The sequence below is a fragment of the Amyelois transitella genome, chromosome 18 (assembly GCF_032362555.1).
Source record: "Amyelois transitella isolate CPQ chromosome 18, ilAmyTran1.1, whole genome shotgun sequence".
NCBI classification, from domain to species: domain Eukaryota; kingdom Metazoa; phylum Arthropoda; class Insecta; order Lepidoptera; family Pyralidae; genus Amyelois; species Amyelois transitella.
Window position 1 is genome coordinate 5,938,653 of NC_083521.1, and position 11,895 is coordinate 5,950,547.

Consider the following 11,895-nt stretch of genomic DNA (forward strand, 5'->3'; position numbering starts at 1 on the left):
ATTTGAATTGGACCCTTTATTTTGTATTCTGAAAAGGTTGTGAATAAATTTTTGGATATTTTCGATGACGGTTTCAACAGATTTTCTGACATTTCGTTGCCAGGTATAGAAAAGTGAAAGGGTTATTTTGGGTAAACTGAAGAGTGATAAAATAAACACTGATCAAACGATTTATATTAATTTATCGATGCAACCCCGAAAAAATGTATCTAAGCTGGGCCTCGTTCAACAACTTACGGATGCTTCTAATGGCTTTTATGCCTGTTGTAATATTCTATCTAATTTGGCTAGTGAATACTTCGGAAGAGATAAGAAGCGAGGAGGGGACCCTATTGGACCTTGTCTGCTGGCCAGACGGCAACGCAATCCCTGTTATGATCGCGTGCGGGTCAATCATTGCTGTTGTAATCGAGGCGAGTTGATTTCCTAATAATTGTATTACGGAATATTCACATCACGTTATGGGTGAACAAGAATATGGTTTCAATACTAGTTATTGTGTTTGACTTATACGAGCAGTATAATCGGTCTTTAGCGGTTTTAAAGAAACCTTTAAGATAAGCTACAATCTGGGTTAAATAAATCAGTCACGACACGTTATTTCGCGAATCATAATATTTGGACAGTGGGTCAGGTTTATCTGCTCTCCATGATTTTACACCATTTTCAAATTTTCTACCTGTTGTACATTTTACATGCATTAAGTTTAAATATATAAATTTCAGTACATAGGTACATTATGTAGGTACATATAATCGTCGTCTATATCCCTTACGGGGTAGACGGAGCCGACAAACAGTCTTGAAAATGCTCATAGTCTACGTTCAGCAGTTTGGTTTAAAGATAGAATTGAGATTCAAATAGTTACACGTTGCTATGCCTAGTTATTAAAAGAAGAATCCTAAGTAATACCTAAGCCTATCCCTTAGTACAGTACGTAGATTTTACGAAATCCATGGAAAAGAGATGTAGAGTGTGATGATGTAGTGGTCTTATTCTTTTTTATATCGGTGCCGGGAACCACACGGCACCTAAATATAGTTTCAATTCTTACTAAATACGTTAAATCCCTGTGGATAATATAGTAAAGTAATAACATAAAAATACTTTTATGACATGTCTTCTTCCTGGCATAAGATAGTCTTGGTTACATCCTCGCCTTTTTGGAGGGGTGTTTGTGTGCCTTTCGAACATAATCCCGGATCAGGTAAGCCAGGTTTTTACACAAAGCGATTCCCGTTTGATATTCGCAACTTTTTCATATTGGATCATAGTATTATACCTACTTAACAACTTTCCGTGTGGTTCCCGGCACTAATACAAAAAAGAATAGGACCACTCCATCTCTTTCCCATGGATGTCGTAAAAGGCGGCTAAGGGATAGGCTTAAAAACTTGGGTTTCTTCTTTTAGGCGATGGGCTAGCAACCTGTCACTATTTGAATCTCAATTCTTTCATTAACCCAAATAGCTGAACGTGGCCATTCAGTCTTTTCAAGACTGTCGGCTCTGTCTACCCCGCAAGGGATATAGACGTGACCATATGTATGTATGTATGTAACAACTTTCGAGTCTTTACAATGTTATCAAGCATCTTATTTTATTTCTAGTTGTATGGTTTGTACCAGTTGTTCCGAGCTGGCTTAGCGAAGAAAGAATACGATGTTACCAACGGTCTTTATTATTACATGTGGGCACTGATTATCATGATAATAATATTTTTTGCCATCATGTTTTATTCAGGACTACAGTCAACCATCATACGAGGTATTTAAGCAAACTATTTACGGAAGCTCAGGGCCGTCTTTATATTTGAGGCCCTGGGCACATTAGGATCATGGGGCCCCTTCGACCTTGAGAAAACTCTATTTAGTTATAATAGATAAAGAAATTACACAAACATGGTTTTATTTTTATGTTTATTTAGTTACTAACTATAAAAAATAGGAAATATTAAAAATATTCTACAAAAGTAACTCGCTTAGAATAAAATCCTTAGATTAATTCTATGTTGATTGCAAAGGTACCCTTCTAGATTTAAGATGAGCAAAATCGTTAATCACTTCTTCAAAATCTATGGTATTGAGAATATGACATTCTATGGACATTAGCGACAAACTAGTTAATCTCTCTTGAAGCATTGTACTTCTTAATTCATTTTTTATTCTTTTCAATTTGGAGAAGGAGCGTTCTCCGCTGCAGTTAGTGACCATCATGCTTAAAAATATTCTCAATGCAATTTCTACGTTAGGAAATGTCTTCAATTTTGTTTTGCTTTAATAGATTATATACTTCCTGTACACTGTTAGGTGCTTCATTTTCACTCTGAACATTTTTTAGGTATTCTTTTAAATGTTGACATTCTATTTCTAACTCTTTTTCATTTACATCTTCGTGATAGATTTCAGAAAATTCTTTGCATCCTTGTCGTATCTCTTCGGAATTCAGAGTTTTTAAGTGAAAAATAAACTAAAACGTTGACTAACGGTCTCATATGAACTTAGTCGCTGTTTAAGATGAACACTCAAGGTATCGATTATTGGAAGAAAGGTTTCTACGTTAAATCGCTCTTTTCCATTCAAATGGACTGATGGCGCAGAGCCATCAAAAATACTCTGCTGTGAGCTTCTACATCTTTTGTATTGTAGTAAGTCATTATCATCAGATTTTTTAAAATTATTTTATTTCGGTAATACCTAAATATCGGTTATCATTTGGTAATCTGGCAGGAACTAGGGGGCCCCAGTCGATCGCGGGGCCCTGGGCACGTGCCCATAGTGCCCAGTGGGGAAGAGGGGCCCGCGGAAGCTATTTAAGTATATAAATAAAAATCTATTAAAAAGAGATAGGTAGGTACTTTATTCTTCAGGGACAGAGAGTAATTTTTTGGTGTATTGGGACAGGAAGTTTTTGAATCTAGAGAACGCAGCGTACCTAGGTACCAGTTACTTTACGGCTAACTTCGGTAGCCTACTTCCCACAATGATGGCCTGACACATGTTCGGATTTACGAAGATGCCAAACTCTCTCGACCACTCGGCAATGAGACACAGATCAGCCAACATCATTATCATCGCATGAATGTTAGAGTGGTAGATCATCAGCATATCTGTCTCACCATCAAGTGAGTGAGGTGTGTAGTGGTGACTGGATTTCAACCTGAGGAACATCAGACACAGATCTCAAAATCTTCGTTTATATCCTTGCATAAAATCTACGTTACTTAGTCTGAGTATAGGTACCTTTTTAAATAACCAAAAATCGACAAGGTGTTATAAGCTTGATCTCTCTGTCTGTCTGTGGCACTATAGCGCCCGAACGGAAGGACTGATTTGTTTTTTTTTGTGTGAAAGGTGAATTATGTAACAGTTTTACTTGTTTTCCCCATTTTGTGTTTTTGTAGCTAAAATAAAAGGCGGGATCACGAAAGCCATGCTCCGCTACTCCAGCCATCTGCCATCGAAGGTGGCTATAGACCGCTTGCAGACCAGGTTCCATTGCTGCGGCCGCGTCAGCTACCAGGAGTGGTTCTACATACCGTGGTATACCACAGGAGAATCTGTCAAATCGGATTCATTGTTAGTTTCTTGTTGCTACAATCTTTACAGACACAAAGATTCCCTCTTCCCCTGACGAGGAATATTTGTTCCCCGGAGGGGTAGACAGAGACTATATCTTTCCATTCGCGGTCTGCATTTTATCTTTACATTAATAGCTCACTTCATGCAAAGCAAAGGTTTAAGGCAGGTATACCCTTGACCTGATCTTTTACTAAGACGACTCCGATTTGATCAAGATTTATACTCTCCTTTTATCTCAAGATTTGTATGATCAAGATCTATACCTTCTTAATTTCGAAATCAACAGACTTTTCTTCTCCAAACCATATACTTACCATGTGAAGCCTATGGGCTCAGGGCCTTTTACCAAATAACCTAATCAAAGACATATTCATAATTTATAGCTGTGACAAATATATTAGTGACAATTTCCTGCTTGCATCCACAGGAAGAATCGCAAATTCGTCGCCGATAATGTCCCTTACAGTTGCTGCTCCAAGGAAGTAATGACCCCATGTATTCATCACGGCGTTACCAAAATTAATGCCATTTACAAGTATAATCCCTCCGTACGTATATTTTATGAATTAGAAAAGTTAATTTTGTTTTCTTTTTCCACAATTTAGTAGGTAAAGTATATAGGTAGGTAAAGTAGCTATCCTGTTTGTGGCCTGCTCGAATTAGGTAGATATTTAACTGGGTTTTGGCTTACGTAGATATAATAGGAACACAGGCTTACATTTTCGTCATAATGCTGCTTGCCATATAGAATAAAATATTTCGTCTTCTAAAGTTCTTTTTTTTCAGAATCAGTTGACAATTTGGAAGGATGGTTGTGAAGAGAAACTGATTAGCGAAATGATGACAGTTTCGTGGCGGTTCAATGCTGTCATGTCTTTGATCATCATAGCTATGGTAACTTAAAATAGTTGGTTTGCTGGTGAAATCAATGTATGTGTTATTATTACCAATTTCAAGACCTAAAGTCAAATTTTTATTCAAGTCTCAAGAAATTGCCTTTGCCCTTTCGCTTTTCTTTGAATTTTAAGTTTATTTTCCAGATAATTCAAGTGACAGCCGTTCGATATCTCCACACGGCATACCGCAGCGGTCTACACGAGGGTAACCGTATAGTTTGCAATGCTTATTTGTTCCGTTCACTGACCAACACAGTCTCTCCCCCTCCACGTAGAAGAATCTTCAGAAGGAGAAGATTGCGCGAAGCTCGCACTCTACACTGGGTCACAGCGACGTATAGACCGCGGAGGGGAGGCACCTCCTCGCCGTCTGATATGAATAGCTCGGATGAATTGCAACCTATTTATGAATAAATTTTAATCTCAACGCAATTAATGGATTTTTTTCCTCTCTGCTACACGTGGACTTCGAGTATTTTATTTGTATAAAAACACCACGAAAACGACAGGTCTCACTTTAGGACAAATTCGTTTTAATACATTACTTGGTGAAAATATAGACTTTCAAAATTTTCGTAAAATAGATTTTAAGCTTCTCTCCCGATCAAAAGTCCAAAGTAGCAAATCGTCAAACAAAAGGAAACGTCTAATGAGCAATCTGCCTACCCAGCTAATCGCCTTTGGAGCAAAACCTCTAACCTACCACCTTATCGTTATCGACGAAATTGTGTAATTATTAAAAAATAACGCTCTAGATAACTTATCGTTTGACCTAAGAACATACCGTAGACAGAGCCAACAGTCTCAAAAAGACTGAAAGGCCACAATTAGTAAATTGATTCAATTTATATAAAACAAAATATTGGAAAATGTGTCTGTTATTGAGTGAAAATATAAATGACTTAAGATATCCGAGAAATAAGACGATTATGACAATAATTAATTTATATTTCAAGCACCATTGACATTCAATTACAATGAGCTATTGTTTCATAAAAAAGATGTATAATTCCATTTTTATCCATTTTTTTATTTTGCGTGAATGCCAGTAACATTCTTCATACAAGTTGACTATCTATCTAGCAACTATACAATATACTTTTTTGGACTTGTGTATCTATGATTAAAAACATAAATTAGTTAACAAAATACTCATAGGACTTAATTTACGGAAACTAATACTTAGTACAGAAATCCTACAGAAAATAATAATAAAATGCATTATATACTTATAAATGAAATAATAATTTTCGCTGGAGTTATGCAAATTTACGACAATATTATTCCGGGTCTTAATCTTTGTTGCTGCCCGTTTCATGTAATAATTAAATATCTAACATAGTGATGTTATGTCGTATATATATAATGGTCACTTCAAGTGATTTCATTATCTTGTATGATATAAATCGTTTAAATTTGTAATGGGTTAAAGCAAACAAATTTCTAAGTGAATTGGTTTGAACACTTAAAAAAAAAAATAACTTCTAAAATTAAATGATAAATCCTATAATTTTATAGTTCCACATTCTATCAAGAATCCATATTTATAGAGAAAAAATTAACTCACTTGTTTTGCAGGAAACAAAAAAATATAATAATATTGCCGTAAATTCCGGACACATAAAACATTGCATGAAATTTCAGACCAAGGCAGGTCTTGCTTATTTCTTATCATCCATCAGCTTGTGTATCTTCGTGTCGGTTAGTTCCTTCAATCTGTGAAGGTTGGACCACCATAGCTTCAGTCTGTGGCGGCGGATCAGGTTGAACCAGGGCGTGGTTGGGCCTTCCAATGTGGGTAGGTAACTGTTGACAATATACTTGATTTTAGTCTCATTATCCTGTTTGTCCAAGTGTTCTTCCTGGCGAGGTATCTTCATCACTTATTGGAAACGGTAAAATTTTTAGGATTGTAGACTTTATTTTGAACTTTTCACATAAAAAATTACTACCAATTTTTATATAGACGTTCTACATTTTATTCGGGGCAAATCACACCGATTAAGAAAGCCCTGAATTTTTACTTCTGTAATGCTCTGTACTGTAATATCTGCTCTATAATAGCTAAAAATATAAGTTAAAGGTGCTCTATTTGTTCCCAATAATTTCTATTCAGCCAAAATTTCTGTCGATGCCTATATATTCGCAGCAGTTTACAATGTACCTATTAACTTACTTGGCAAAGATTAGTCACGCATCAAACTCGTTCTAAGGCACGAAGCAGTACTCTGAAAGTTCCTCGTCGGTTTGACTTTGACGTCGACCGGGAAGAACAGGATGTGGCCGATCTTGCACCTATACGTCGTCTCCTGTGTTAATGACCCGAGTCAAATATTAATACCTATATAAAAAGAGTTACTCACGCATCAAACTCATTCTTAGGCACGAAGCAGTACTCGGAGATCTCGTCGGAGTTGGGTTTGACCTTGACGTCGGCCTGGAAGAACAGGATGTGGTCGATCTCGTGCTCGCCCCACACGCCGTCTCCTGGGTCGTGGTAGTGGACCCGGGTCAGGAACGTGAACAGTTCTGGGTCCATCTAAATATAACGAAAAGATTTGTATAATTTGTTACAATATTTATTAATCGACAATCGCGATCGTAGGTCAAGGAAAAAGCAAACTACACGACAATCTAAAAATCTGGAAGTAGGTACACTTACATCATTTAATGGTATTCCTAGTTCGTAATTGAGCCGTCTACGCGCCGCTGTGACAACGTCTTCTATTTTGTCGTCGATGTACAGCGGATGACTGCACACAGCATTCGAATAGTAGTCTGGATATGTCACCTGTGAATAATTTGAAAATAAGGAAAATATTCACGCGGCACGTTAGGTCTTATTACCAGAATGTCCAGTCGGTTTCTAAAGTCCATTTTCTTGAACGAAAAATCTTGAACGAAAAATCTCGAACGAATGTCCCATTCCCTGAGTGGCTACTCCCGCGAATGTCTACTCACTTCCAAGAAAACACAAGTGTTGTTTTTGCCAAATTGATTTCGTATTAGGATGGGTTACGACTAAACTTGGTTCCATTATACTTTGGCATCCTGGGTTCTCATCCCAGAAAACAGGATTGTTCCCGTAGGATTTGCGTTAAAGAATACAAAATCTTTATAATTACATAAATTGCCAAATCCCACTACTTACCTTTGTACTAGAACGTCTCTGTAAGAGCATGTCGCCTCGTTTGTTGAAGAGGAACACACTGAAGGCACGGTGGAGCAACACATTGCCCTCGGGATCTACTCGGTGACAATCTCGCTTGGTGGCTGTTCCAAGAAAGTTGTCCTTCTCGTCTACAAGAAGGCAGATGTCTTTGTCGAACGCTTCGGCCTGAACCCAATAAAAAAGAACGTTTTACTGTTCAAACATAGTGTATAAAGTACAATATTTATTATATTTTCTGTAAATCATACGAAAAAGAAGGACAAAAGTTAGTTAGGTATTTTTTTTTAAATAGATCCTACCGCTTTCATAATGCAGGTGAAGGAGCAGTGGAATATACTTTACAGACGTCAATTTGAAAAGATATTCACAAAGGCTGGACGAATACTTATACATTTTTGTCATAATCAATAATAGATTCTAAAATTCATCGATGAAAAATATCAACGTATAGGTACCTAAGTTGTAACGTTATTGATAAAATCAAGAATACCAAAATAATACCGAATTTGCATCAGAATAAGTTGGTCCATGAGAGAAACGAGATTTCACAGAGGCAAGACACGAGGAAAATCAGGTCACAAAAGAATAATAATGTACAGGGTTCGAAAATATCCGATATTTAAAATATCGGATATTTACGATATACTTATGTTTACAAAAATTCGATATATGTAAGTATATATATTTTGAATGAAAGCTGTTCCCCTTGATTTTATTTGCCTTAAAACTCTATAAATTTTTTATTGTATGTTATTTAACTGCAAAGTTTCATCAAAACCTAGTCGGTAGTTTTTGCGTGACAAACATCCGCACATCCTTACAAAGTTTCGCATTTATAATATTAATAGGATTATTATGAAATACCTTCACAGTGCGTATACTATTTTCATGTGCTTTAATCTGTGGTGTGTCAAGTTTATATCCGTTGCGGGGTAGTCAGAGTAAATAGTCTTCAAAGACTGAAAGGCCATGTTCAGCCATATGGTTTTATGATGAAATTGAGATTCAACTAGTGACAGGTTGCAAGCCCATCATCACCTACAAGAGGAATCCCAAGTTAATAAGCTTAGCTCTTAGTCGCCTTTTACGACATGCATGGGCTTTCCCATATGGAGTGGTTCAATTCTAAAGTGCCGGAAACCACACGTCAATACTTTAGTGAAAAAAATAATATTTACATTAAAAACCAAATAAACTTCAAATAGTTTAAATGAGACTAAAATCTGTATATCAATCTTATATGAATATTTTGTTACCGTCCCTATAAGATAATAATTGATATAAAGCCCACATACCTGTGCTGGTTCAAGTCCATCTTTATCTTTTTCTGTCTCTACAGGTTTCACGGGTTCCGTAGCCAAGCATCTTATTTCCGGCCGAACTGCGCCCCACAGAGATCTTGTCAGCCGCCGTGCTAACATCTTCACAGAACAAGAGGAGATAAACAAATGAGCTGTTTTGTGTTTCGTTTGAACTGTTTTAAAGACTCTGTATACATTGGGCCAATGTGTAGAGGGCAAAGCGACGTTGGCCGGCAAACCGAATTTTGTCGGTTTCTTGAGCACGCAGGGATCATGGCGCGTTTCGCAAACAACGTTCACACGTGGGTTTGGTATTCGTAAACCGAGAAAGTAGTGCCGCATACATTCATATATTTACGTCTATATCCCTTGCGAGTTTCATAAAGTTAATAAAAATGTTTTATTACACCTTTCCGTAATACCTAATTATCATACATACATTACATATAGTCACGTCTTTATGCCTTACGGGGTAGACACCAAACAGTCTCGAAATGACTGAAAGACCGCGTTCAGTTGTAGTCTGTAAGTATAGCAGCTTGAGATTTGCGATTCAGATGGATGACAGGTTGCTAGACCGTCACCTAAAAGAATAATCCGAAGTTTCCCTTCATTGACTCCTACAATCTGCAAGCGATGAGAATCAGCTGGCACACACTGGTTTCTCTTTGCTATCATACTAGCATGGAAACTTGCTTTAGATGAATGTATGCCTTATTCCCCTTGTCGCCCTTTACGACATCTGTTGGAAACAGATGAAGTGGTTCTATTATTAAGTCCCAGGAACCACACAGCAAAATAATTAAATACATATAATCACTTCTATATCCCTTAAAAAAAAGCTAGGGGTAAAAAAAAGCCAAGTCTTGAACAGACTAAAATGGAATTGAGATTTAAATAGTGAAAGGTTGCTAGCTCATCACCTTTTAATAATAAATCATACCTAAAAATAATATCCTTTCCCTTAGTCAACATCCATGAAAAGATATGGAGTGGTCTTATTATAGTGCCGAGAATCACAAGACATTAATCTAAGTGCAATATAAAAAAATTGCCACTGCAGCTAGGGTTTTTACCTCAGTATACAAAGCGCTAACACACAATGAGCTTTATGCCAATGTGTGAACATGAACATGATACATCATGAACACAAACACTCTTTTTTTGTATTTTGTTTTTCTAGTGGTACCATAAGTGTGTCAAAATCTGTGATTGAACACCTATTTAAAATAGTTGGCTGTGTCACATATAAAGGTACTGACTGCTAGCCTCAAATACCAGGCCAAACGGTCCAGTTTAGAGATTTGAAATTAAGGATGTAGGTTGCTTATGTGATGCACTATGAGAGGGAGGACTTACAGTAATTCCTGCATTAATGGAAATTAATAGAATTTTGTCACTTTGCGTGAGCATGTTCCAAGAAAAGCATAACATAAGTTGTGAAGATATATCTAATAACATAGCTATATTGAAGTATATAGCTATGATTATTAGATTCTCTGATTAGATTAGATCTACATTTGTAATATAAGAAAAGTTGGGTCAGTGTTGGAAAGGGTGCGCACTTTTTTTCCCATACAAACATTGCTGGCCAAGACCACGTCTATGCATTAGCCATGTATAAAAATGGGGGCTCACCATGACATCGCATCCTTCTCAATACTCAATCATTTTGTTTACATAAATTGTACATATGATGTAAACGGTACATTAGTTCAAACATGAACCCTGTTAGGGCGCAGCAAATTAAATTAATTTAAAATTATACAAGTTTAACAAATTAATTTCCATGCATGTGTCAGTATGATTGTCAATAAATAGTAAAATTTAACAGTCAAATTATTAAACATCATAAATCAGGGATGATGTCAAGATTAAATTTAATTATAATATTTACCTATTCAAATATTTATTGAAAAAATATGATTATCGCTGCGGGTCACAGTTTCAGAGATATCACAGTTTCAGAGATATCGTGACTATTTTTACATAATCCTTATTTAAAGGGGTGTACAAAAGAAGTGACAATATCTCTGGAACTATGACCTGCAGCGATAATCATATTTTTGAAGGTTGCAATAACAGGTTGCATTTTTACATCACTAATGCATAGACATAGTCTTGGTTGAAGTTCATATGACCTTAGGGGATGCTTTTGGTCGTATCTAAGCCCTGGCATCATAAAAAAATAGGGCTTAATAGGGCAAAAAAAATCAGCGAAATTTTTCTTAGTCCCAAAAAGTGCGCACCCTTTCGTATACTCTTAACAGAAAGTTGTTATAATTAATTCTACTTTAACGATTTCCAAAACTGTATTATTTTAGTAAGTATGCGGGAGAAAACCTATGTGGATTTAATAACCACCAAACATTGATATTTGTCAGTTGTGTATCAATGTAAGTACCCGAAACTGCCGAGCTTGCATGAAGAGAGTTCTGAATGTGGATGAAGCAAAGGAAATATGCAGAGATCGTGGCAAGTGGAAAGAGGTAGTCTCTGCCTACCCCTCCGGGACAGAGGCGTGATTTAATGTATGTATGTATCTATGTGTATCAATGTTTGTAGTTAGGGTGCAGGTATGTGTTTTGGTAAAAAAAAAAACTACTTCAGTAAAATTTTAATCGCGTATGCTTTAAACTTCTGTTACCTAATTGATACCAAATAATTAGAAAATCAAGTGGTTTCACAATACTTCCGACTAGCTTGAATATTTCGGTTCATGTATTTTCAACAAGTTTTTGTCGTATTGAATAAAACGTAGTGATTACATACTTTTTGGTATTAATTGTACTAGATAAAATTACTTACAGTTTAAAAATTGCTTGATAAGTAATAAGTACTATGATGTAGTTCAGTTTTACTCGCAATAAATAAAAATTAAGTTAAAATTACAATAATTGCTCCTGTCACATTATGATTGAATGACGTACGTACGATAAACCTTCC

The 11,895-nt window shown here is 36.3% G+C and overlaps 2 protein-coding genes across 2 annotated transcripts; one reads left to right on the forward strand and one right to left on the reverse strand.

Annotated features, from left to right (window-relative positions):
• The first annotated feature begins 203 nt into the window (after positions 1 to 203).
• Positions 204 to 4,890, forward strand: LOC106129510 (photoreceptor outer segment membrane glycoprotein 2-like). The gene is made up of 6 exons (XM_013328105.2): positions 204 to 413; positions 1,610 to 1,766; positions 3,403 to 3,577; positions 4,008 to 4,128; positions 4,367 to 4,474; positions 4,621 to 4,890. The coding sequence occupies exons 1-6, from the start codon at positions 204 to 206 to the stop codon at positions 4,888 to 4,890; spliced, it is 1,041 nt and encodes a 346-aa protein (XP_013183559.2).
• Positions 4,891 to 5,485: 595 nt separating this feature from the next.
• Positions 5,486 to 11,895, reverse strand: LOC106130512 (isopentenyl-diphosphate Delta-isomerase 1). The gene is made up of 6 exons (XM_013329373.2): positions 11,758 to 11,895; positions 8,944 to 9,069; positions 7,628 to 7,813; positions 7,139 to 7,267; positions 6,840 to 7,015; positions 5,486 to 6,282 (listed from the first exon to the last, which is right to left on the reverse strand). Exons 2-6 carry the CDS (start codon positions 9,067 to 9,069, stop codon positions 6,138 to 6,140), a joined length of 762 nt encoding a protein of 253 aa, XP_013184827.1. The 5' UTR covers positions 11,758 to 11,895; the 3' UTR covers positions 5,486 to 6,137.

Excerpts from the sequence above, each read along its gene's own strand:
- LOC106129510 (XM_013328105.2), top strand. The coding sequence starts at position 204 with ATGTATCTAAGCTGGGCCTCGTTCAACAACTTACGGATGCTTCTAATG. Across the intron at positions 1,767-3,402 it reads ACAGTCAACCATCATACGAG|CTAAAATAAAAGGCGGGATC; the intron begins GTATTTAAGCAA and ends GTGTTTTTGTAG. Across the intron at positions 4,129-4,366 it reads TTTACAAGTATAATCCCTCC|AATCAGTTGACAATTTGGAA; the intron begins GTACGTATATTT and ends CTTTTTTTTCAG.
- LOC106130512 (XM_013329373.2), bottom strand. The coding sequence starts at position 9,069 with ATGTTAGCACGGCGGCTGACAAGATCTCTGTGGGGCGCAGTTCGGCCG. Across the intron at positions 7,016-7,138 it reads TAGGAATACCATTAAATGAT|ATGGACCCAGAACTGTTCAC; the intron begins GTAAGTGTACCT and ends CGTTATATTTAG. Across the intron at positions 6,283-6,839 it reads CCTAAGAATGAGTTTGATGC|TTACCTACCCACATTGGAAG; the intron begins GTGAGTAACTCT and ends TATTGTCAACAG.